Source organism: Dunckerocampus dactyliophorus, chromosome 19, assembly GCF_027744805.1.
Source record: "Dunckerocampus dactyliophorus isolate RoL2022-P2 chromosome 19, RoL_Ddac_1.1, whole genome shotgun sequence".
NCBI classification, from domain to species: domain Eukaryota; kingdom Metazoa; phylum Chordata; class Actinopteri; order Syngnathiformes; family Syngnathidae; genus Dunckerocampus; species Dunckerocampus dactyliophorus.
The window spans coordinates 11,877,375-11,901,339 of record NC_072837.1 but is presented as its reverse complement, the minus strand read 5'-3'; the positions used below and the strand labels follow the sequence as shown (position 1 = coordinate 11,901,339).

Sequence of the window (23,965 nt, the reverse complement as noted above, 5' to 3'; positions counted from 1 at the left end):
ACCCGCCCCCAGTCCCCTATTGCAGAAACTGACGCAACCAGGAAGTGTTCCAAAGGTTATCCTATCCCTATTTATATTGCTTTTTAAATATAAATAATAGAATGACCCTAATATATAATCTTTAATATAAAAAATATAGTATATTTTTGTAAGTACTACCAAATCAATCTGTTTCAGTCCAAATGTATTCTTGCCGGGCTGCCACAAATAATTTAATGTATTATGGGAAACACTGGAGTCGCATTCAAAGAACATATGTTTCACATTTTCTATATTTACATTACAGAATGTGCAGCTGTCAACAGTGAGATTATATTCTTTCACTTTAGGAAGAACAACGTATTTGATCCGACTGCCTACTGTGGCGCCACCGACGTATGCGGGCGTGAGTCTTTTATTTTGAAGGTCTGAATTTACCGGCGACAGGATGTATTACACCGATGTTGGCCGAGTGTTACCGAGCGGACCCGAAAGCTGTGCTGCTCCAGCACAACCAGAGACTTTTTTTGTCATGAAAGTTAAAACACGGGAAGCTAAACGGAAGAGCAACGGGAAAGAAGGGCAAAATACGGTAGATCCCGGTGAAAACGGAACTGTTGACAAATAAGGCATACTTCCGTACTTGTCAGTGTGATCTTACTGTACGTATTCGCTCAAAAGGCGAAGTGTACACTAGATGGCAGTGTGGCACCTTTCAATGTAATTTTCGATCTGTCAATGAAGACAGAAGAAGACAATGAACTTGTGTTGCTTAACATGGGGGCTCGAGTCGTACGCATGTTTAGAAATTTCAACCTAGAAAACAGGGTTCAACGAGAAATCTCCAAGGAAAAGCCGCGATCAGCACCGAGACATGCCGTCACACAAGCGGACTTCACCCGCCATGAAGGTGAGAGCCTGGAAGCTTTAAAGCACCTCTAAGGAACCACTGGGCATCATCAAGCTTTCTACAAATCTGCAAAATAGCGATTTTTTCGTGTTGTCATAGCAAAGTGATGTTTGCAGGAGATGGTGGTGCTGTCCACCAGAAGAACAATCCTCTGCTATCAAACCTTAAGTCTGTTTATGTGGAGTCCACAGACACACACGCAGGGACGAGAAAGGTCAGTAATCAAAGTGGAGGGAAACACCTTTCCCAGTTCGCTATTTGGGCGTTTGCATACGTTTTAAATACAGTTTGATTTGATATATAGTAATTTGACAGACTATATAAATACATTAGCCGGTCACTATCGGAACGGCAAAAATCCTACTTTATCCCTAGAAGCGAAGGCTAAACCCCTAAAGCTGTGTATAGAAGTGAATACGTAACGTCAGTACACTCAATATGTACACTGTGTACTTACTTCCTGAGTGCCCAGATTTGGACGGTGTTTTTGGAGCGTCTATTAGAGCAATTAATAGCTGAGCAGTGTGCAGAGGACATGTTTTCAATGCATAGTTTCTGGATTCTGCTCCCCATCATGGCGGCCAAACCTGAGCAGGGCATACGTAAGTGGATTTCGATGGGCACTCCTGTTTTAACTCTAGACTCCTTGGTTTACATTACCACCCATGCTGTTACAGAGAGCTTCCAATATTACAGGTGTATGTGCTGAATCACGCTTCAGAAGTCAAAGTCAGCATCGTGAACCGGAACCGACCAAAGTAATCGTGGAAAACTTAACCTATGAGCTTCACTTTTGTCCACTTGCAATCGCTATGATTTAAGTCTGCATATTAATTTGATACCAAATTAAACATGATAAATCAGTATCCAAAGTGCAAAAATACATAAACAGCGATAAATCCCCACTCTTTCATCCTGGCACGCACATACTGTCCATTGACAGGTTTTTAACAGTGCGAGGATTGGAAAACCAATATAAATTAAACCTTTAAGATTAAACACTCTTAATACGTAATCATCAAATTTACTTACTTATTCATACAACTCCCACACAGCAATGAAGAACTTCATGCCGTGTCTCCTTCCTTCTTTCTACGATGACTGTGCGCTCTGTTCTGAGGCGTTCAGGTGCGCTCGTATTTGTTAGAGTTCGGCGCTATTTGTTTTTCATTTTTATTCACGTATCCACTATAACAATTAGCGTACCCCACCTTAGGAACGTAGGACGTAGCGGATTCAGCTAGATGTTTTTTTTCTTAACGGAGAAATACCATCCATCCAAACATACAGTATCTTCCTAGCAAATGCTTTTTTGTGTATTTTTGCAGTGGCGAAAAAATATAAAATAATTTTTGAAACAAAGAAAAGAGGGCTTTATAAATTGTCCACTTGCACCATGGATATGATATAAGAAAAAAATATTGATTAGGTTGTAATTTCTCAAATTTTAATAACATTTTTGTGAGTGGAGGGGTGCGCAGTATTACATACATATATATATATATATATATATATATATATATATATATATATAAAAGTTCACCTCAGCCATTTTACTGACACTTTAACGCCTTCTGGACGCAGATGGTAACAAAGGAGGCGAGCACGGAGGAAGAAACAAAGTACAGAGCAACAAAGTTCTTCATTCCAGGGGACTCTCATGGCATTGCAAACCTGACAGAAGTTCCTCAAGGCAAGCTGACCATCACAGAGGCCCTGAAGGCCGTCGGCAGCCACCACAATGAGCCTCAAACATGGACTTCACAGAGAATTGCCCAAGAATATTCTTTGGATTTGAAAGAAACAAATTCACTACTGGAGTTTTTCATCCCCTTCCAGGTTCATATCTTACCACCTGAGACTGTCAAACAGCTAAAGTCTTCTTAGGAGAGAAGGCTGTGTCTGTGGTATTTGCGACCTAAGCTATTAATATATATGTCATATATACTGTACATGTTGTGAACAGAACCAGCAGTGTATGAAATGATGACTTAAAGACTTTTGTGTTCTGGCTTACTTAGCTGTGTCTCAAATAGAACACTATTTACTATAATAGACTGACTGGCGACCAGTCCAGGGTGGGAAGTCAGCTTGAATAGGCTCCGGCTCATCCATGACACTAACGAGGACACACCACCGATATTGAATGCCACATACCTACCAAGGGTGCAAATTACCGTAGACGCTAATAGCCAATAGTCTCGTTGAATGGCCACATTTCCCCGACCTTGGACCACCTGCACTCCCTGACACACAAACGCAGTCACATAAATGCTGGGCTTATTATCAAACAACACAATGATTTAGATTTAGCTATTTAGTTTAACTTACAGCTTTTGTTAGGTTGTCTGCTCTCCTGATGACAACCCGCTTGATGCCTGTTCACTAATGTGGCAAAACTGGCGTGTGATGTAACTATGTACGCCCTTTTTTTCCCCTCTTCAACTTTATGGTGTGCACCCATGAATAAAAATAGGCTCCGCTGGCCACTGACAGATCATATATAGTGTAAATTAAATATTTAAATTTAAACATTAAAAAGAAGGAAATATTTATTTGTGATATATACACACTTCCGCTTTTTCAAAATATGGCGTTTGGTGGAAAAAGTTTGGCTACTCGAGTGTGACAGAGGAATCACTCCAGTCCAGTAGGTGGCGGTTAACACACCTAATAGCTGGTTTGTCAACGGCCATTTATTCCAAAGAAGAAGACTGCACCGCCTTCCTGTAGCATCTTTTGTCGTCGATCAGAGGAGGCCTGCGGTGAATGTAAAGAAGCGTTTTACGAATCGCTGTGTATGTATGTTTAGATTACCAGCTGGAGCACTTTTGTTACAAGTTCCGGTTCTGCTTCGGAGGAAGGTTTGGTGATGAAATATCGGGCGCCATGCTTGCTTAGCAACTGACCGCGGCGTTGCTAGCGAGGAGACGCGGGATGGGCTGCTGAGAATCGGCTTTTTACTCTGCTTCGACATGGGAGTATAAATCAGGTCAGTGGCCAGCTTTTTCATTTAATGGGGGTATATGTGTCCTTAAATATTTAGTATCGGCCCTCAATGTTGTCAGGTTGACTGGAAAACATCCCGTAAAACATCAACAGATGTGCTTGCCATTTAATATTTATATTGATAATTACAGTACTACGAAAGCCAAAAATATTCTTTATGTACATTCTGGATAATGTGTACATTGTTGGAAAATGAAGTGAATCATGAAGACATCCTCTTAATTAATGTGACGATTGTGACATATATACGGAGATGTTGTCTGCTTCCTAACCTTGCTTGTCAACATTTGCTTTAAGAAAATAAGGGCAATTTTGCGGAAAATGAGGGAAAATACGCTTAACCCTAATGAGGTGCTGCTGTAAAGACTCGACTTTTTAAAATATTTTTTTTAACTGGCGTTTTTTTTATTCTGATGACTGACTTTACTAGCTACAGGATGTGTTACACCATGTTGCTGGACGATTGCCGAGTGGCTTTGCTGCTCCCAGAAATATCCATATTTACGCAAATTGTATATATTATTTTTACCTAAATAAAGCATTTTCAAGCATAAAAATTCTAAATGAGGTAAAATACAACTATGAGGCATTCAGAAGACGCATTCAAAGATGTGATATTCTATAGATGTAGTATTCTACACTGATCACTAGGTGTCAGTAATGTTACATTGATTATAATAAATAAACACCGCAGGAAGTCTCCCAATGCTAAAGATAATATCAGTGGTGGAGCCAGAAATTTTCATTGGGGCGGCCAAGGTGAGACCATTACTCACATAGGGGTGGCAATAAGTTGATACCTGATATGTCTAGATGCCAGTGGGGTGGCCGGAGAGTGCCGCCACTGACTAATCTATACTATCTATATCTGTATTATGTGTTATTTATCTTCTTTATGTCTTAAATGTCTTATTTATGTCTATTATTTTGAACTGTAAGTGTGTCAGGGTGACTATAGTGGTGTTATTTCATGTGTAGAGGTCTCTAATAATGTTAAAAAAGTATTTAGAAGGTCGTAAAAAGGTTTTCTATGCTCTAACTATGAAAATACTACTTAGTGGAAATGTAACACGGCCGGGTGTGGAACCAATTAACTGTGGTAAATGAGGTATTACTGTAATTGTAGTTATTCCTACACTGTGATGTAGTTCAAGTTTTAGTGTAAGCATTTATTAGCATTCAATAATCTTGATCATTAACGATGGTCACGACGGTCCGACAGTCCATCATTATCAGCCCAGCACCAAAACCACTCGAATAACCAAAATTTGTGAGCGCATCTCCTCTCTCTGAGCTTCCACGGTGCGATGGCTTTCCTTTTCTTTTGCACACTGCCGCTTGGGAGACATAATGAAAGGTAAGAAGTTAACTAATAAGCCATGTTATTCTCCCTCAGTGCGGCTGAGTGTATTCCTCCACTAGCATGCGCTGTAAAGAGTTCACGAATAAGTCTCGAGTCAAAACTGTTTGAAATTGAGGACCACCTGTATTGTACTGTATATTTTGTAATTGTAGGGAAACACTGTACAGTAATCTCTCGTTTATCACAGTTAATTGGCTCCAGACCTGACCGTGATCAGTGAATTTACGCCACATAGAATTTATAAGTTATTTTTGTAGTTACGGTATTTACATTCCTATTACCCAATATAGTAGGTTCCCAAAGTGGGGTGTGCGTACCACCTAGGGTAAGTCAATTGTAATAGGGGGTACGTGAATAGAAATTAAAAACAAGTAGCGCACAACACTCTCAATTACGAGTGCGCCTGAAAGCCTCACGGCGCAATGGAGAACAGAGCAGGAAGGAGACAGCACAAGATGTTCATTGCTCTGTGTGCATCACATGCACAAATAAGTACTTTTGATGATTATTTAGTGCTTTTATAGTGTTTAATTTCAAAGAGGTTTATATTGGTGTTCCAGTCCCCACACGGTGCAGCGGTGACAACCTGTCACTGTGAGTGGGGCTGGTTGTATGTATTTTTGTACTTCAGATACTGCTTTATCGTGATTGTTAAACTTTCCCCTTCAATTTGACAATAAATGAATATGCAGACGTAAACCATAGCGTCAGTGGACATAAAAAGTGATGCTCAAATTCAAGTAATTCAGACGGAAGAATGCCAACATCAGGCTGGAATAAAAGATATGTAGGATGATTACTTACTTTTAAATTAATTAACCAATTAACTATGTTCAATGTTTGTAAAAGATATGTTGGATGATTACTTATCTATATATCGGTGCTCATGTGAAACCTTATCCAAAATGTGACCATGCAAAATAGACAATTTTGACCCGAAATTACTATAAAATTAATACCAATTCATTTTGTTCAGTATTTCAATTTAATTAATATCCAAAGATGTGTTTTTTAAGTGTGCAGGAGCAGTGGGTACATGGCTTCAGGTCAAATGCCTGAAGGAATACATCGCTGTAAAACGTTTGGGAACCACTGTAGTAGACATAATACGAGAAAATAAGACTTATGCTCGTGTGTGTTGCTGTAAATGTGTTCCGGTGCGAGTGGAGCTGAGTCGGGGGTGGACAGGAAGTGACGTTGGGGGTTCAGAGTTGGGTTTTAGTTTGGCCGCAACAGTCCCCCCCCCCCACCAGGGATTATTGTGCCTGTTGTGAGATCATTCAAACGTGCAATAAAAGCCCTTTCTTCCGGCGATTAAGTCTGGTGCTTGTGTGTCTCACCCAACATTACAGTAACATTGCTGCCACCCAGTGACCAGTGTAGAATACTACATATCATCACAACGTCTTTGAATGCATCTTCTGAATGCCTTATATTTGTTTTTTACGACATTAAGCCATTTTTATGCTTGAAAATGATTCATTTAGGTAAAAAATATGTAAAATGTGCTTAAATATGCATATTGTTTGATTAATAATAGGCCCTGAAACAGCAATGAATTATTGATATATTATTGAAAAACAAAGCTAGTTATGACACAAAGTTACGAGACTACTGTATGAAGCCAGTAAGGCTAGCAGAAGCTCAGGCATTGATGTGTTTTTGTGTATTTAACGCAGGTTGGCAACAATGAAGACAGGACGGTGGGGTCTTAAGCGTGGAATTGTCGCCACTCCAGCATCATGTGCTCACTGACGATGCCCACTCCCCCCGGGGAAGGCTTCACACCTCTGCTGTTCCCACTCCGCCGGCAGGAAACATCCACGCCGGTCTCTGCTGTCTCATTATGGGTCACCTGAAATTTTCCACCACCCTCAGAGAGAACATCCTCATGGCGAACAATTCTCCGGGCTTCCAGGTCCCTCCCAATCAGGCCAAGCCGACCGCCGTGCCACCGGAGAGCGTTAACGGCATTAGTCTCTCCCTGCGGGTCTTCTTCTGCTTTGTGATGGTTGCAGTGTTGTTGTTTGCGTTGTTGGGGAACATGGTGGTTTGCCTGATGGTCTACCAGAGATCCGCCATGCGCTCGGCCATTAACCTGCTGCTGGCGAGCCTGGCGTTTGCAGACATGATGCTCGCCGTTCTCAACATGCCATTCACTCTCGTGGCTGTCATGACCGCCAACTGGATTTTTGGGGAGGTTTTCTGTCGCGTGTCCGCCATGCTCTTTTGGTTCTTTGTGATGGAAGGCGTGGCTATCCTGCTGATCATCAGCATAGATCGATTTCTTATTATTGTCCAGAAGCAGGATAAGCTGAGTCCGCAGAGAGCGAAGATGCTCATCGTGGTCACGTGGGGTCTTGCTTTCATTTTCTCCTTCCCTCTCGCTGTCGGGTCCCCTCGCCTACAGAGCCCTCCCAGGGCACCTCAGTGTGTTTTTGGCTACAGCACCGAACCCGGGTACCACACCTACGTGTTGATATTAATGCTGGTCTTCTTCTTCATCCCCTTCATGGTCATGTTGTACACGTTCATGGGGATTCTGAACACCATCCGCCACAACACGGCCCGCATCCACAGCCACCCGGACGGCATGTGCCTGAGCCAGGCCAGCAAGCTGGGCCTGCTGAGCCTGCAGAAGCCCTTCCAGATGAACATAGACATGAGTTTCAAGACGCGTGCCTTCGCCACGATCCTCATCCTCTTCTCCGTGTTCACAGTGTGCTGGGCGCCCTTCACCGCCTACAGTCTGGTGTCCACCTTCAACCACGGCTTCTACCACAGGGAGAGCTTTTTCCAAGTCAGCACGTGGGTGCTGTGGCTGTGCTACCTGAAGTCGGCCCTCAACCCGCTCATTTACTACTGGCGCATCAAAAAGTTCCGCGATGCCTGCCTGGATCTGATACCAAAGTACTTGAAGTTCCTTCCGCAGCTGCCGGGCAACACCAAGAGGCGTATCCAACCCAGCGCCGTCTACGTTTGCGAAGGCCAACGCTCTGTGGTTTGAGCGAGGATTCCACGCCACTATTCTGTCGGATTCTGATCTGGATTAGGGCTGCACAAAAAAATTGGGAAAACATCGATTCACGCGAACAGAGCTGCAACGATTAAACAATGATTAATTGATTATCTAGTTAATCGACAACTATTTTGGTGTTAGATTAATAGTTTTTTGATGATTATTCTTTTGAGTTCAGCCTCGTAAATGTGAGTATTCTTAAATTACCTTCGTCATCCATGAAAGTAGCCGTATTATCTTTGTGTTTTAGCAAAACAAGATATTCACACACATCGGCTTGACTTTGGAAAACAGTGACAGACATTTTGGCCTCTTTTTTTATATATATATGTTGCGGACCAAACCACTAACTCTTTGTGTGCAGCCTGGGGGCCATTTGCTTTTTCTGGCACATTCTAAAAATATAATTAAACAAGACAGGAAGGGGAAAAAAAAAAGCAAACATGGAAAACTTTTACAAGAATAAAGTCAAAATATTAAGAGAAAAAAAGTGTAACCGAACGAGGAAAAAGTTGTAGTTTTATGAGAAATAAGAGAAAAGACCTTTTTTTAAAGTCATAATATTATGAGAAACAAAACAAAGTTGTAATTTTTGGAAATTAGGTTAGGGGAAAAGTTATGCTGCGAAAAAAAGCTAAAATATTATGGGAATAAAGTCATATTTATGAGAAGAACATTTACAAGAAGATGGAATAGTTGGAAAATTATAAGAATAAGTTATAATATTACAACAAGTCATGTTTAAGGCGAACATTTCGTAATTTTATGAGAATGTTTGAATATGAAACTAAAATGTCATTTTAATAGCATAAATTTGGAAAGATATTATTTTTTAAAAACTCATAATATTAATTAAAAACAAAGAATAGTGTTGGAATTTTTGGGAAAATTAGGTTGAGGAAAAACTTACAGTGTTATGAGAATAAATCCAAATTATGGGAATAAATCCATAAATACAAGAAGAAAAGTTACAAGAAAAAGCGTGAAATAGTACATTTTAAAAAAAAATCAGAAATAAAAAAAAATAGCTGTAATTTTACACGAATAAAGTCAAAATATTACGAGAAAAAGGACGTAATTTTGTGAGAATAATGTAATATGACGAACAATTTAAATAGTCGCATAGGGTTGAAATGTATAAAAATAAAGTATGCAGGATGTGTATTAATTTTTTAGGATTATTATTTTTATAGTAAACAAAAGAAATAACATTAAAATAAATTTAAATTAATTCTTACTTATATACATAATAATAAAAATAATTGTGATATATGATTATTATTTATAATGGTTTTGATGTTTAATTAAAACTTTTCTTCTGACTTTCATTGACTGTCATTATGACGTGCGTGAATGTAAGCCTGCACTAACAATTAGTTGATTAATCTGAAGTTTGTTGCTTGGATTAATCGAGTAATCGCCGCAGTCTGCCCGCCCGCGGCCCATCAGGCCCGCCAAGCGTCTTATTCCGGCCCACCAGGCATTTCCAAAATCTTTTTTTTTTTTTTAACCTTTAACATGGAAACTGTAGCTGGCAAACATGACTCGGCACGCATGAGTTGCCAAAATAGTCCGATGCAATCTGTAGCTTGTACAAAAAAGCCATCACGTCAGCACACACCACGCACAAAGTAACCTACCTACTGCACCATGGGAGCGTACAATATTTACGCACAATACCCGTGCCAAAAAAAACACCCATATATTCTCGCCGCAAGGCAAGCTGGTTAGCTCGTGGTACTCTCTTCTCCCACCATTTTGTCGCATTTTTGCTTGATTACAAAATATGTTGAGGAGGTCCTCAGAGAAGTAAGCAAGGAGTCATGAACATACTCTTGATATCCAGTGTTTGACTGCTCATATTGTTGTTGCAGCTGGACTACCCAGCATGCCTTGCGGGCATTAGGACATAACAGTTTAAAGTTACATGTTATGTTTAGCGCTTAGCCGTTGTTTATCACCCACTCAGTAGTAGTAGTTTATTTTTGTGATGCGTTGGCTTGCTGTGGATGTGTTGTGTTTTCATTACGTTGCACCGTGAGCAAGTATGTCGTTCTGTTTGATGACTGCCTACAGTAAATAGACGGCGCCTCCCCTGAATTTTTTTAAACCCAATGTGGCCCATGAGTCAAAAAGTTTGCCCACCTCTGGTTTAGGCCCCAGACAACCCAAATCAATCTGACTAGGGACATTTTAAAATATTCACATTTGAGAGGCCGAAATGAAAGGATATTTACATTCGTCGAATGCCAATGTTTATTAGATTAATCATAGATTAATCATAGATTGATTGTTGCAGATCTACATTGGATGTTTCTCTAAAGCAGAACAAGGCAATGAGGAAGGTAATCATTTTTTTTTAAATGGTCTTTTTTCTTATTTTTATGTTTAGCACAAGCACATGGTCTTGAGCATCCCAGGGAATTTAAACAAGCGAATTGTGATTGACGTATTTTCCAGAATGTCGCAGCCCTGATCTGGAGCGCGTCGACACCACATTGACGCTGCCTCATGTAAATAAACAGTGTGACGTCATATTCCAACACAGGGTAACTCTCCAATAGTTCAATGAAGAATGCAAAAAAAAAAAAAAAGCACTCCAAGCTGTCATTTGTATTTTTCTGTCATACTCCGAACTGATATTGACATTTTGTGGTGAGATGATGTTATTTATTTTATGATATCATTACGCTGCAGTAAAACAATATTCATTTCCATAATTGTTGTGAAGGCTTTGAGGTACTGGTGAAGTCGAGAATGTGTTTTCCTCTGTGTACTGTTAAAACCCTAGTGCCAGTATACATTGCTTTTTAGAATGATATGTGATGGTTGCCACAATATATGTACTTTATTGCCTTTTTTAAAAAATATATTATAATTGTGTCAAATTTTAATAATTGCATACATTTTAAAGTAATTGTACAGCTGTTTGTATGTGGCAATGACAAATTCAAGCCTTATTCAAGCCAACAGAGTACTATGTTTGCTTTGGTACTTCTCACAGGGTGGGCGATACTGCAAATTTTGGTATCCGTCCCATACCGAGTAAATTCAGGGCCAGTATTCCCGATACTGATACTTTTACTTGAAATTTTTCAAGCTCATTGAATCATTTTGTGAATTTTCCTTTTAATTTGTATGACTTTAACAATAAAGATGTTGGGCAAAATATATATGTATATAAAAACACCAATGCTGTCAAGAAATAAAATAAAAACCCAGAGAGATTACTTACAACCTGTAATTGATCTAATTAATCTTTTTTAATCTTACCTAAAAATTTAGGAAAGTCCTCAACTTGAGGTATTTTCACTACAATTCATTACATTATGGTTGATCAAAAGATTGATATATTAAAAAAAGTGGCCTTATAAAGTAATTTAAACATATAAGGCACTTAATATGACTAATTAATCACAATTAATGCATTAATTTGAAACCACTAACAAATACATGATGAGATAATGCAACAAGATCAACAAAATGATACAATTTTACCCCTACAACGGAAAAATATTGCTGTCATCACGCAAGTATCATACTACCGTTGGTGTCGATATTTGGATAGATTTGACCACCCTTCTCCCTTATCCTCATTAGGGTCGCGGGGGTATGCTGGAGGCTATCCCAGTTGACTTCGGGCGACAGGCGGGGTACACCCTGGACTGGTTGCCAGCCAATCGCAGGGCACATATAGACAAACGCACCAATAGCCTTGATACTCAAAAAATTATATATATATACATAAATATATATATATTTGATTGATGTTTTTTGTAAATGTGGCAAACACTCGTTGCTTTCATTGCAACAAGATAATAGTGATCTTAAAGTTGCTTATAGCGCCTCTAGTGGCATTTTTGCTCTTTTCCCAGAATGACACGATGGCCAATGTAATCATTTCGTATTTGACTTCAATACTTCGTCTGGGATGCACTGACGTTATGGCTTGTTGTTGCGTTCATCTTGCCAGGCTATTATTGGGTTTTAAACATGTTTCTCGTAGGAGTTAGCTTGCCTAGATGACAATTTACAGTGGCTGTAAAATACGTGAACGTGTTCAATGTTTGCCAGTTCAGATTTTCGACGTGTTTTTGGATGTTTAGTCCGAAGGCTGCTTGATCACATGGTGAGAATGTGCAATTTTCCTGTACTGTACATGACTGTACTCTTGAATGTAATAAATGTACATTTCTTACCTTGCTAAATTGTCTTTAAAGCAGCTTTTCTTTAACATCATAGTACGTGTGAGCCCATAATGAATATATAACGAGGCATACATTAAACCAGATGTGTCCAATGTACAGCCCCGGGGGCCATTTGTCACCAGTGGCTGTTTTTCTTTTTTTATTGGCCTGCGGCACATTCTAAAAATTAGGGCCACATTGAAAAAAAAAATCTGATTACGAGAATAAAATTGTAAATTCATGGCAATAAAGTTGTACATTTACGTGAAAAAAAAAGATTAGGTCACATAAATCCGCCATCTTCATAGCTGTCTCAGGCAATGCCTTTTACGACGAGTGTTAAATTAATCTGAGACTTCGAGAATGTTCCAGGCATTGTCTGAGACAGCTATGAAAAGGGGGAATTTAGCATGTGGAGGGGGAGGTGTAAGGAAGGCGGAAACGAGAAGGGCTTGACATGCTAATATGTGCTCAATTGCTCTGCTTTGCTGCCACGTTATAAATTTCCCTCCTTCCTGAAGAGCTGTGCTCTGTTATCCCTCTGACACGACTTTATTCTTGTAATATTACAACTTTCACCCACTCCTGGGAAGGTTCACCACTGTTCCATGTCTCCGCCATTTGTGGATAATGGCTCTCACTGTGGTTTGCTGGGGTCCCAAAGCTTCAGAAATGGCTTTATAACCTTTCAATGAACCTCAGTTAAGTTATGTTTGGACGGGGGCAATCACTTTTTCCACATGTAGGTTTGGATGTTTTTCTCTCTTAATAATAAGTTTCATTTAAATACAACATTTTGTGTTCAGTTGTGTTGTCATTGACTGATATTTCAATTTGTCTGACGATCTGAAACATTCAAGTAGGACAAACACTTTTTCAAGGGTTACAAGCAAATTGCAAGAATTTTAAAGCTTTACTTAAAATAGTCCAGTCCAACCAACATACAAGACTGGATGGTGCTGAACACCACATCACCTGATTAACCTGATGAGCTTAAAGTCTTACCTGCAGACGCTGACCTGTTTGTGCGTACGCACCATCTGTGGACGCTTAAGAAGAGGACGCAAGAAACCCTGAATCTGTCTTTGCTCCTTCAGTTTTTCGGAGTGTTGCATGAGATTTTTGGCCATGAGAATGTAAAAGCGAAGTGGGTACCCAAGGATGAATTTGCCGGATGATGTAGGAAGGTCTTGTGCGGCTAACTAAAGTGATATTTGGATTACCCCACTGGATCATCGCATTCCCAGTTTTGTCCTGACCTGTTTTTTGCCACCGACACCAACATGGGCTGCACCCCTTCCAAAGGCAAGTTGTTTTCCAAGGAACAACAATCTGGACTTCAAAATGAGCCGGAAGACTCACAAAAGCCCGCTGACTCGGAGAGTGCAGAAGATGACAAAAGCTGTTTCAAAACGGACGGCAAAGAAAACGAAGCACCAAAGGAGGAGGAAAATAATGAGAGAGAAGATTTGTGTTCTGAAGTGCTCTTGGACACCAAGGAAGAAAAACCCACCCAGGATGAGGACGAAACGGACGTGCATGCGTCACCTCAAGCTGTCGAAGACTTACCACCAACTGGTAAGAAAAGCAACAAGACCAAAGACCTGACGATGGAAAAGCTGCGGAAAAACTCCGTTAACCAGGCAAGGTTTGAATTCCCACCGCACATGGTGAGAGCTCACCAAGCAGCCTACGCGTTCCTCACCCCAAACATCTCCAAATACGATCTGCTGCTGGGTCTTCTGGACCAGGCGGCCCAGACACAACTGTCCCTGAAGCCCATGATGTCTGCTTTGGCTCTGCGTTTTGAGGAGATCAACCAGGCCCTGGAGGAGATGGCCGAGGAGGGGGAGATGATGTTAAAAGAACATGGTGACTATTTAACCTCCGCCTTAATCAACCCATGCGGAATGCCTCCTCCACATATCGCATCCCACCCCTCAGAGCCGCCTTTGGATCTCTTACAGCAGCTCCTCCAGCATTCCACAGAGAAGATGAAGCTCGTGGGAGGCTCGGTACAAGCGCTGGGTGACAGCACGCTTGAAGAGGCGGTGGAGTGTTCTTCATCGCTGTCGAAACTGTTGGTGGAGAAGCTGCAAGTCAAGCAGGGGATGGAGAAGAGACTGAGCCAGGTGTTGGTGCAAGTGGAACGGGCCACCATAAGGAAGTTCTCCCCTGAAGATGCGGCTCTTCACAGTGAGGACAGCGGTATCGGGGGAGAGAATGAAAGTCTGACGGGCTCTGAGAGGCGCCACCGTGGGAGTGCAGGTTCTGGAGGTTCTGGATCTGGGATGAACCTGTGCAGTGCCCTTGTAGGCCAGGATGAGGATGAAGCTGATGACTACGGGGATAAAGAGGACATGCAGGGAAGAAAAAGGTCAAACTCGTGTCCTCCTGATCCCACTCAAACTCTTTTGTTCATGTGTGCAGACAACACCAAGCCAGAACCCCTTGGACGAGTTAACATGGTGGCTGAAGTAGAAAGGAGGGAGAATTGTGACCAACAAATGACAAAAACGGCAACTGTGGAAGCTAAAAAAGAGTTAGTGGGAACACGTCATACTTTTCTATCTGGAATGAGACGTCACTCAACAAGTGGCCTAGAGAGTTTTCAGAAAGAATCTTGGAAGTCGGCTAAATCAGCTGATTCCTTACCAATAAAAATGCCCCAGCCTCCCAAGCGCAACTCAGTTAGGAAGCTGATCAATACGTTTAGTCAAGGGGTGGAAGGAAGACCAGGCCGGAGTCTTGTTCATGCCGCACCGCTGGTCCGAAGACCAAAGAAACATGGCCTCCTTGTTTTATCTGACGGAGCAAACACAGACGATCAGGCTATCATGAGGTGGTCTGAAGGCAAAGACGATCTTGACTTAGAAACCCTTCCCCCACCACCTCCGGAAGTACTGATGGATAATTCTTTTCAAAGTAACCAAAACGGGCCACAAGTAGTTTCAGACCTGCATTTTCCTCCCATTAACCAAAATCCTGGAGTCCCCCACCGCTTGAGGGCATGTGTTCAGAATCTAGACGTCTTACCAAACCGATCAAGCTTAAGACCGAGATTTAGAACGCAGGACGTAGTACAACAACCAGACACTAATCTTGGTTCAGATATGGTGAAAAGAGCAGAGCAGAGGCGCGGTTGCAAGGGCACTCATTTGGACCTCGCGGAACAAACTCCTGACAAGGGAAATACTGCGGGTAATTATGTCAAAGGAGCTTTACATCAATCCAGAATTGGTAAAAGGTTTGAAAGTGTCCTTTATGAGGGTGAGACATCCACATCCAGTCTGCCATGGACAGCACCACCTGTTTCCAGAGTCCGCCTACAACCCCCTTGCCAGTCGGTACACAGAAGCCATCCTATCTTAACACCTGTAAATCGACCAGTCTCTCCAACCACATTCACAAGTACCAACTCGGAGGACGTTGGCCCGTCTGTCTCGTTTCATACAGCTCGTTCAGTCTTCTGTCAAAGTGATGCAGAACAACTCAGTCCTGGACCTCCTCTGGAAGTCCAGTGCTTCCCAGGCTATGGACGGAGGCCTCCCAAGGCACACTTCCTCGGAGAGTCAAGACCTGCCACGGGCAGTCTGAACAGCCAAGTAAAGCCATCATCCTCGAAAAGATGAGTGCCCTTGCTGCCATACCCGGGTAAGTCAATTACTGAAAAACATTTTAAGTGGTGGATTTTAAGTTCTAAATCAATAAAAACAGTAATTGTTTATTAACAGTTATTATGGGCCTGCTTGTGGAGCACAGCCTCTAATTCTGCTAAGCATCAAACAAGCTAACGTGTTGCAAACTGTCCTCTGAGTGTAACAGTACGTACAAATATTCATAATCACAGTTTCTGGTACAGAAGCGTATCGATTTCCCACACGGTACACTTAGACTGAGTGCCAGAAAGTGTTTATGCGGTCACGTGTCTACTCGGTAAGCAAATACAGAGCAGTCCAGCCTTTGGCTAGCGCAAGTCATGGCTAGCAATAGTGCTATAAAGGCTATTGCTTCTCTTTAGCCTTTATTTCTGGTTCTTTGGACCGCGTTGCTATCAGAAGTAATCGATGATCACACAATTTAAAAGGTTTAAAAATAAGAATAGTATATATTTTTTTCCAGTGCTGGACTTTTAGCATCAATGAGGAAGATGGAGAATGGAAGTATGAATAGCATATGAGCATATACTAGCATATACTGTACTAGAAAGTGAAACCTAAACTTGTGTGCCGGGAAAGCGAAAGCGGAGACTCAAGCTGGTGCGAGTGAGAACAACGCATCTATTGTGCGTCTCCCAGTCATTTTCAATGAGTCATATCTTAAGTGTTGCGCAACTCTGATTGTGCTAGGTGAGCGGTGTTAGGGGTGTCACAAGCTCTCGCAACATTAAAACGTGACAAGATTTCTCGTAAAAAAATAAAAAATAGAGTAACCGGAACGGTAAGAAAAAAATAATGAATCACACAATCAATGAAAATATATTGCCATGTGCATGCGCGTCTGTTTCCCTCATCTCGCGCCTCCAAAAAGGCAGAAAGAGAGTTCAGTTGGGTGGAGGTTTAGATTTTTCATTGACTTTTCTTAAAAGTAACGGTCAAATCTCGTCTCGTTCTCGTAGGCCCAGTCTCGTATATCATCTTGTCTCGTGAACTGAGTGTCTCGTGACACCCACGGTAATATAAAATAACGCATAGATGCGCCATTCTCGCAAATGTGTATTTCGGAAAACGCTATTACTAAGATAACGGGATGTTCAGGAAACTCCGAGAAGCCACCTTTGTTGGCGTTTGCTAGCCAGCTGAGGCTCCCGTCAAGTGGAGCTGAGTAAACAAGCTCTAGTTAATAATGTGTAACAACAAGCACAATTTATACTAAAATCAAAGTTAAAACATTGTTGGAAGTCTAAAATATGAAATGCAGCCAACTGGAAGACAGAGGGCTTGGAATTGAGGCTCGCTAGCTAGCTAGCTAGCTTCTAGCAGCCCAGAAATAGTGCGTAAAATCCAGCGGAAAATTGGTTATGGAGGTCAAACAGTGCAGCGAAACGATAAAGGACATATACAAGAATGTATTCATGGACTCTGATCGGCTGTAAGAACGCAAATTGACACGTTACAAGCATTATTTTCATGATGTCTCACGCTGAGATAAGCTTTCACTGCTTTTCGAGTGACTTATTTTCGACTATTGTATTGTCTTCATGCATCACACCATGTACACTACGACGGAGTGTTAGGGCCACGTTGAAAAAAAAAATAAAATCTGAGATTTACAGAATAAAGTTGTAAATTTATGAGAAAAATAATAATTTACAACTTAGTAATATTACAAAGGTAATATTACAACTTTTTTTCCTCGTAATTTTATGCCTCGTAATTTTATGCCGTAATCTGAGATATCGAGAATAAAGTCGTAACTTTATGAGAAAATAGTCGTAAATTCACAACTTTATTTGCCAGAATAAAGTTGTGAATTAGGGAACTAACTAGGGAATTAGTTGTGAATAAAGTTGTGAATTTACGACTATTCTTTTACGAGAAAATAGTCGTAAATTCACAACTTTATTTGCCAGAATAAAGTTGTGAATTTACGACTATTTTTCTCATAAAGTTACGACTTTATTCTCGATATCTCAGATTTTGACATAAAATTATGTGGAACTTATGTGATCTTTGGCCCCGGGCAAAGGTAATATTACGACTTTTTTTCCTCGTAATTTTATGCCTCGTAATTTTATGCCTCGTAATTTTATGCCGAAATCTGAGATATCGAGAATAAAGTTGTAACTTTATGAGAAAAAAGTTGTGAATTTACGAGAATAAAGTTGTAAATTCACGACTATTTTTCTCATAAATTTCCAACTTTATTCTCATTTATGAGAAAAATAGTCGTCAATTTACAACTTTATGAGAAAATTCACGTAAATTCACGACTTTTTTCTCATAAACTTTATTCTCGATATCTCAGATTTCGGCATAAAATTCTGAGGCATAAAATTACGAGGAAAAAAAGTCATAATATTACCTTTGCCCGGGGCCGAAGATCACATAAGTTCCCCCTTTTCATTGCTGTCTCAGGCAATGCCTGTTACGACACAGTATTAAAATAATCTGAGATTTCAATAATAAAGTTGTAAATGTACGAGAAAAAAACTCGTAAATGTACGACAATAAAGTTGTAAATTTACAAGATGCATTTTGTGGGTTTTACTCTATTTATTTATGTATGTTACACATAACCGGATATGATGTTTACGTCTGCGCTACGTGCATTGCGTGAGCTTTACGTAGCTCAGTCTTGGTGGATGTCATAATACGACAAAAACAAATCCCCATGCTAACAATGTATTTTAACAAGAGTCACTTATAAAATAACCTCTCAACATATTACATATGTGAAGTATGCTTATTGACCATTTATGTTCATACCTTTAAAAAAATAATGTTGTAAAAATTAGCTAAAGGAGGAAGCGACGTAGTCCTTGCGCATGCGCGGGACCATTTGCGTTCCGGGTACGTATAGCGCAGTGACAGTGAGAAGGGCTAGACATGCTAATCTAAATGCTAAACGCTCAACTGCTCTGTTTTGCCGCCACGTTAAAAATAAATAAAAGCTTGCCTGAAGCAAGAGGAAAGTTTCCTGCCATCCTGAAGAGCTACGGTCATGGAAAAATGATTAGGCCATCCTTGTTTCTTCAGTTTATTGATCCATTTTAATGCCTGGTACAACTAAAGGTACATTTGTTTGGACAAATATAATGATGATAACAAATATAGATCATAAGAGTTTAAGTTAAGAGCTGATATCTAGCAACTTCCATGGTTTTCTTGATAATAACCAAATCACTTACCGGTAAGTACTTACATGAATAACTATAGCATTGTACTGCCAAAAAATGTTAGTCTTATGAGCTATTTTTGTTGTCATTGCTGTATTTGTCCAAACAAAGGTACCTTTAGTTGTATCAGGCATTAAAATGAACAAGAACCTGAAGAAACAAGGGTGGTCTAATCATTTTTTCCAAGACTGTATGCTCTATATTCCCTCTGCTACGTATGACACGGAATATTACCGCTTTGTTCTCGTAAATTTACGACTTTTTAGCTGGAACCTTGAACTATTAATAGGACTTCGACCAATAAAAACAAATTTTACGACAAATAAAATCATCATTCACACTCTTCAAACTCTCACCCTGCATCGTTGCACGTGAAAGTCGTAAATTGATGATTTTATTCTCGTAAGTGTACGACTTTATTCTCGAAATCTCAGGTTATTTCTTTCAATGTGGCCCAAACACTCCGTCGTAGTACACAAACCGTTCCAACGACGCGCACCGTTGTTCGCTTTTAATCTCCACAATATTGCACAAACATACCGAGTGTGTATGTGGCCGCACTGCCTCTAGGTCACACTGGTTGAAACCCAGCAATTAGACTGACAATGCACTGAGCTATTAGACTGTATAATATCTAACAGTGCTGAGGAGAAACCAGAGCCTGGAGACCCTCTTCTATCATCAAAGTCTTTTGTTTGGGAACGCTTGGCCTTCCCGGTGAAAAAAGACAAGTGGATAAGATGAAAGCAGTGAGCCAGCATTGTTCAGCAGAGATGGGGAAGCTGCAACAATTAATATGACACTTCCACCAATAAAAAAAAAACCTTTACTACAAATAAAATCATCATTCCCACTACCGTATAGAAATCCCTTGTTTATTGCGGATAATTGGTTCCAGACCCGGCTGTGATAAGTGAATTTCCATGACGTAGGATTCCTTGCTTATAAATTGAATATTGTTGTAGTTAGAGCATAGAAAACCTGTCCACAACCTTCTAAATATGCTTTGCAACATTATTAGAGCCCTCTACAAATGAAATAACACCCCTATAGTCACCTTTGCACTCCTATAACCCAATATAGTAGACATAATAAGACATTTAAGACATAAATATGACTCGTACTCATGTGTCTTGCAATAAATGTGTTCCAGGAAGTGACATCAAGGGTGCAGAGTTGAGTTTTAGCTTAGGGTGGCTCACAGCTGCAACGGTAGCCTGTATTAATATGGCTTGTATGTTATCATTGTGCCTGTCGTGGGATCATTCCAACCTGCAATAAAAACCTGTTGTTGATCCTTGTACAGTACAGTAACATTACTGACACCTAGCGACTAGTGTAGAATACTACATATCATCACAATGTCTTCCAATGGGTCTTCCGAATGCCTTATATTTGTATTTTACTTAAATTTAGCCATTTTTATTCTTGGAAATGCTTCATTTGCGAATAAAATATGTTCAATATGCTTACATATGCATATTTGACTAATAATAGGCTGTATTTAACCCCAAAACAATAATATATTTCGGAAAAACCCTGATAGAGTGAAGGTGCGGAACTGAAAGCGCCAAATGGCGAGGGATTACCGCACTTGATATCATCTGGATGCACATCCAACACTGTACAGTTTGTGGTATTATTCTACACAAACGTTTACGATGTGTGTGACCTGATGTATTACCATCTCATGTCTCCACCTCACTTCACTTCTTAATCCAAATTGGATCACATCTTCTAACCCCCCCCAACACCCCACACCACCACCCACCCAATTTAATCCATTCGCACATAAATCCTGCATCTCCCTTCTCTTTCCCTGATAGGATCAGCCGCCCCCGGCAGAGGATCGTCATCATCATCCGAGCGCACCCGGATGACGACGTCGCTGTTTGTGTGGTTTGACAAACAAAACGCAAAGGCGTGACGGAAACAAAGACGTGATTTCGGAATGATCTTCAGACTCGAGCAATGTTTTGTTCATTTATATTTGTTGTTAACGTTGGAGGAACCTCTTAAACCCGCCAGGGGGCAGTGCGGTTGCATTTGTGTTGCTATGATAACTACTCCAATATCAATATAAACATGCTACACATCCACGTAACCGGAAGAACAAAACAATAATAGCACAAACTTAGCAACATTTCAAAGCCAACACTTAACTCAGGGGTGTCCAAAGGGCTGTTATTTTTATTTTATTTTATTCTAAAAATATAACAGCACAAATGGGAAAACTCTGAAGTCATTTTACAATAATAAAGGGAAAAAATATTATTGTAATCTATTGAGGAAAAAGTCATAATTTTACAAGAGTAACGTAATATTATGAAGAAAAATAACTCAATTTTAGTAGCATAAAGTAAAAAAATTAAAGAAAGATTGATTTAAGTAGTAATATTTTGCAAAACAAAGAATAGAATTAAAATTAGTTTTGGGGAGAAAGAATGTTAAGAGAATAAAGTCAAAATGTTATGGGAATAGTCATAAATACGAGGAAAAAACAATTACAAGACGAAAGTAGAAATGAAAAAAAAACAACTGTCATTTTAAGAGAAAAAAGTAAAAATATTAAAAGACGAAAGTCGTATTCTAAAGCGAAAAAAGTCTCAATTTTATGAGAATAAATATGATAAATATCATGAGGAAAAATAATGTCATTTTTGTAGCACAAAGAAAAAGTACATTGCTTTTTAAAAGTTGTAATATTAGGAGACAAAAAAAGAAAATAAAGTTGTATTTTCTAAATTTTTATATGTTTTGTGGGGAAAAATTTTATAATATTACGAGAATAAAGTCAAAATATTATGGGAATAAAGCCATAACATTATGAGAATAAAATGTAACTTTATTTAAGAAGAAATATTAGGGAAAAAAAAACGACAAAAATGGGAAAAAGAGCACAGAGTGAAGTTGATACCAATAATATGCTTTTTCACCGATATCACAAAGCTGCATTTTTTTCTTGAAATATACAGTATATAACTTCTTAGCATATCTACATGTGTTGCTTTACAAAACATCAAAGTGGCCCTTGCGTCCTTTCATTTTTCACTATGTGGCCCTCGCTGGGACAAGTCCGGACACCCGTCTTAACCGTCCCCACCATACAGGTATCATTCCTCTACTGCTAAAACTCACTGAATGAGCTTCATTTACTCTCATTTAGTAGTAAAGACACGTACATGTCCACATCTACAATAACCATCAAAGTCTCCTCTTTACCTTGATGCCAACATCATCCATGTAGACCTTCTACATGCACGGAAAAACATCCATCCATCACATTATTGTTCTAGCATAGCAAGCTTCTCATTAAGTCCTGGGTGTAAGCCGTTCATGATGTCTAGATAAATCATTTTCAACCATTTTCTACCCAAAAATATCTCAGCACAGTTGTATTACTTATAGATACAGTATAGATTCCATGTGTTAGTTTTTTCCTACATTCTAATGGGTATTTGTGTATTTTGTGGTTATGTTTATTAGTCCCTGGATGTGTTTAAAGTATTTTCTACCTTGGGGTGAAGACAGCTCAGTCAGTAAGACATGAACATGTTGGACCGCAGCACCGATGATTCAAATCCTGTTGCAGAAGGAAATATAAACAGTACCATATATGGAATTTGTGTGTGAAGTTATTGGAGAGATGCTCGTGTGCTGTGGAGGCGCCACTGAGCAAAGCACCAAACCCTCCCAGCTCAGCTTGGGGGCACAGGAGCCTTTCACTCAGGTACTTTACGGAGTATCCACAAACTCTTTCCACTCTTTTCTATGTAACCATTTAGTCCAAAAGCAACTGTTGAGATGTGTTCATGGGGTTTGTTTCATGTACTCAGTGGTTATCACAGTTTTTCATCGCACTGCACGGTTGTCTTAGAAGACGTTTCGCCTCTCATCCGAGCAGCCTTCATCAGTTTACGCTCAACCGTAAATAGGACGGCTCTATGTGACGTCATCAGCGGTTGACTCTATGCCACAAGCCTCAAAAAGTTTATAACTATTCTACCGTCTTTCTATCTATGCTAAAGGTAACCTTAACGTTACCTTGCAAAAAAAGAAAAAAATGGGGCAAACAATTTTTCACACCACTGTGTAAAGTACTTTAGAATTGTTTTCTGCATGTGAAACAAATTGTTAAAGTATAAAAACAAGTTTTGGGTCAACTTTTTTGGCTTCCTGGATAGGATTAAAGGGATGTACATTATTTATAAATTCTGTAAATTATGAAATTATTTCAAAATGTACATTTTGGTTGGAGTCTGACCTTCTGGAACGCATTAATGACGCTAACCAAGGTTACACTGCACAGCAATACCTTGTTTATGGAGGTTAATTGGTTCCAGACCCGTCCACGACAAGTGAATTTCCATCCAGTTGGATTCCTTATTTATAAATGGAATATTTTCATAGTTTTGAGCATAGAAAATCTGTTTGCAACCATCTAAATACATCTTTTAACATTACAGAGCCTTCTAGACATGAAATAACACTCCTGTAGTCACCTTTATACTCCTATTACCCAATATAGTAAACATAATAAGAGAAAATAAGACATAATATAGACTCACACACGTTAGCATTGGGAGAGTTCTGGTTGTTGTTTTTTTTACTTCCGGTATTTCCTACAGTGGCTGTTCTCATCAATGTAACATAACATTAC

The 23,965-nt window shown here is 39.8% G+C and overlaps 3 protein-coding genes across 3 annotated transcripts; all 3 read left to right on the top strand.

Annotated features, from left to right (window-relative positions):
• The first annotated feature begins 531 nt into the window (after window positions 1–531).
• Window positions 532–2,905, top strand: ndufaf4 (NADH:ubiquinone oxidoreductase complex assembly factor 4). Its single transcript, XM_054762082.1, has 3 exons — window positions 532–889; window positions 1,006–1,103; window positions 2,474–2,905. Exons 1-3 carry the CDS (start codon window positions 718–720, stop codon window positions 2,774–2,776), a joined length of 573 nt encoding a protein of 190 aa, XP_054618057.1. The 5' UTR covers window positions 532–717; the 3' UTR covers window positions 2,777–2,905.
• Window positions 2,906–3,052: 147 nt separating this feature from the next.
• On the top strand, window positions 3,053–12,622 carry gpr63 (G protein-coupled receptor 63). Its single transcript, XM_054762081.1, has 2 exons — window positions 3,053–3,881; window positions 6,941–12,622. The coding sequence occupies exon 2, from the start codon at window positions 7,108–7,110 to the stop codon at window positions 8,266–8,268; it is 1,161 nt and encodes a 386-aa protein (XP_054618056.1). The 5' UTR covers window positions 3,053–3,881; window positions 6,941–7,107; the 3' UTR covers window positions 8,269–12,622.
• An 869-nt stretch (window positions 12,623–13,491) lies between these two features.
• On the top strand, window positions 13,492–22,922 carry pcare2 (photoreceptor cilium actin regulator 2). Its single transcript, XM_054762194.1, has 2 exons — window positions 13,492–16,121; window positions 21,132–22,922. The coding sequence occupies exon 1, from the start codon at window positions 13,751–13,753 to the stop codon at window positions 16,097–16,099; it is 2,349 nt and encodes a 782-aa protein (XP_054618169.1). The 5' UTR covers window positions 13,492–13,750; the 3' UTR covers window positions 16,100–16,121; window positions 21,132–22,922.
• Window positions 22,923–23,965: the final 1,043 nt, after the last annotated feature.

Coding starts and splice junctions, on each gene's coding strand:
- ndufaf4 (XM_054762082.1), top strand. CDS start 718: ATGAAGACAGAAGAAGACAATGAACTTGTGTTGCTTAACATGGGGGCT. Junction 890..1,005: donor GGACTTCACCCGCCATGAAG/GTGAGAGCCTGG, acceptor TGATGTTTGCAG/GAGATGGTGGTGCTGTCCAC. Junction 1,104..2,473: donor CACACGCAGGGACGAGAAAG/GTCAGTAATCAA, acceptor TTCTGGACGCAG/ATGGTAACAAAGGAGGCGAG.
- pcare2 (XM_054762194.1), top strand. CDS start 13,751: ATGGGCTGCACCCCTTCCAAAGGCAAGTTGTTTTCCAAGGAACAACAA.
- gpr63 (XM_054762081.1), top strand. CDS start 7,108: ATGGGTCACCTGAAATTTTCCACCACCCTCAGAGAGAACATCCTCATG.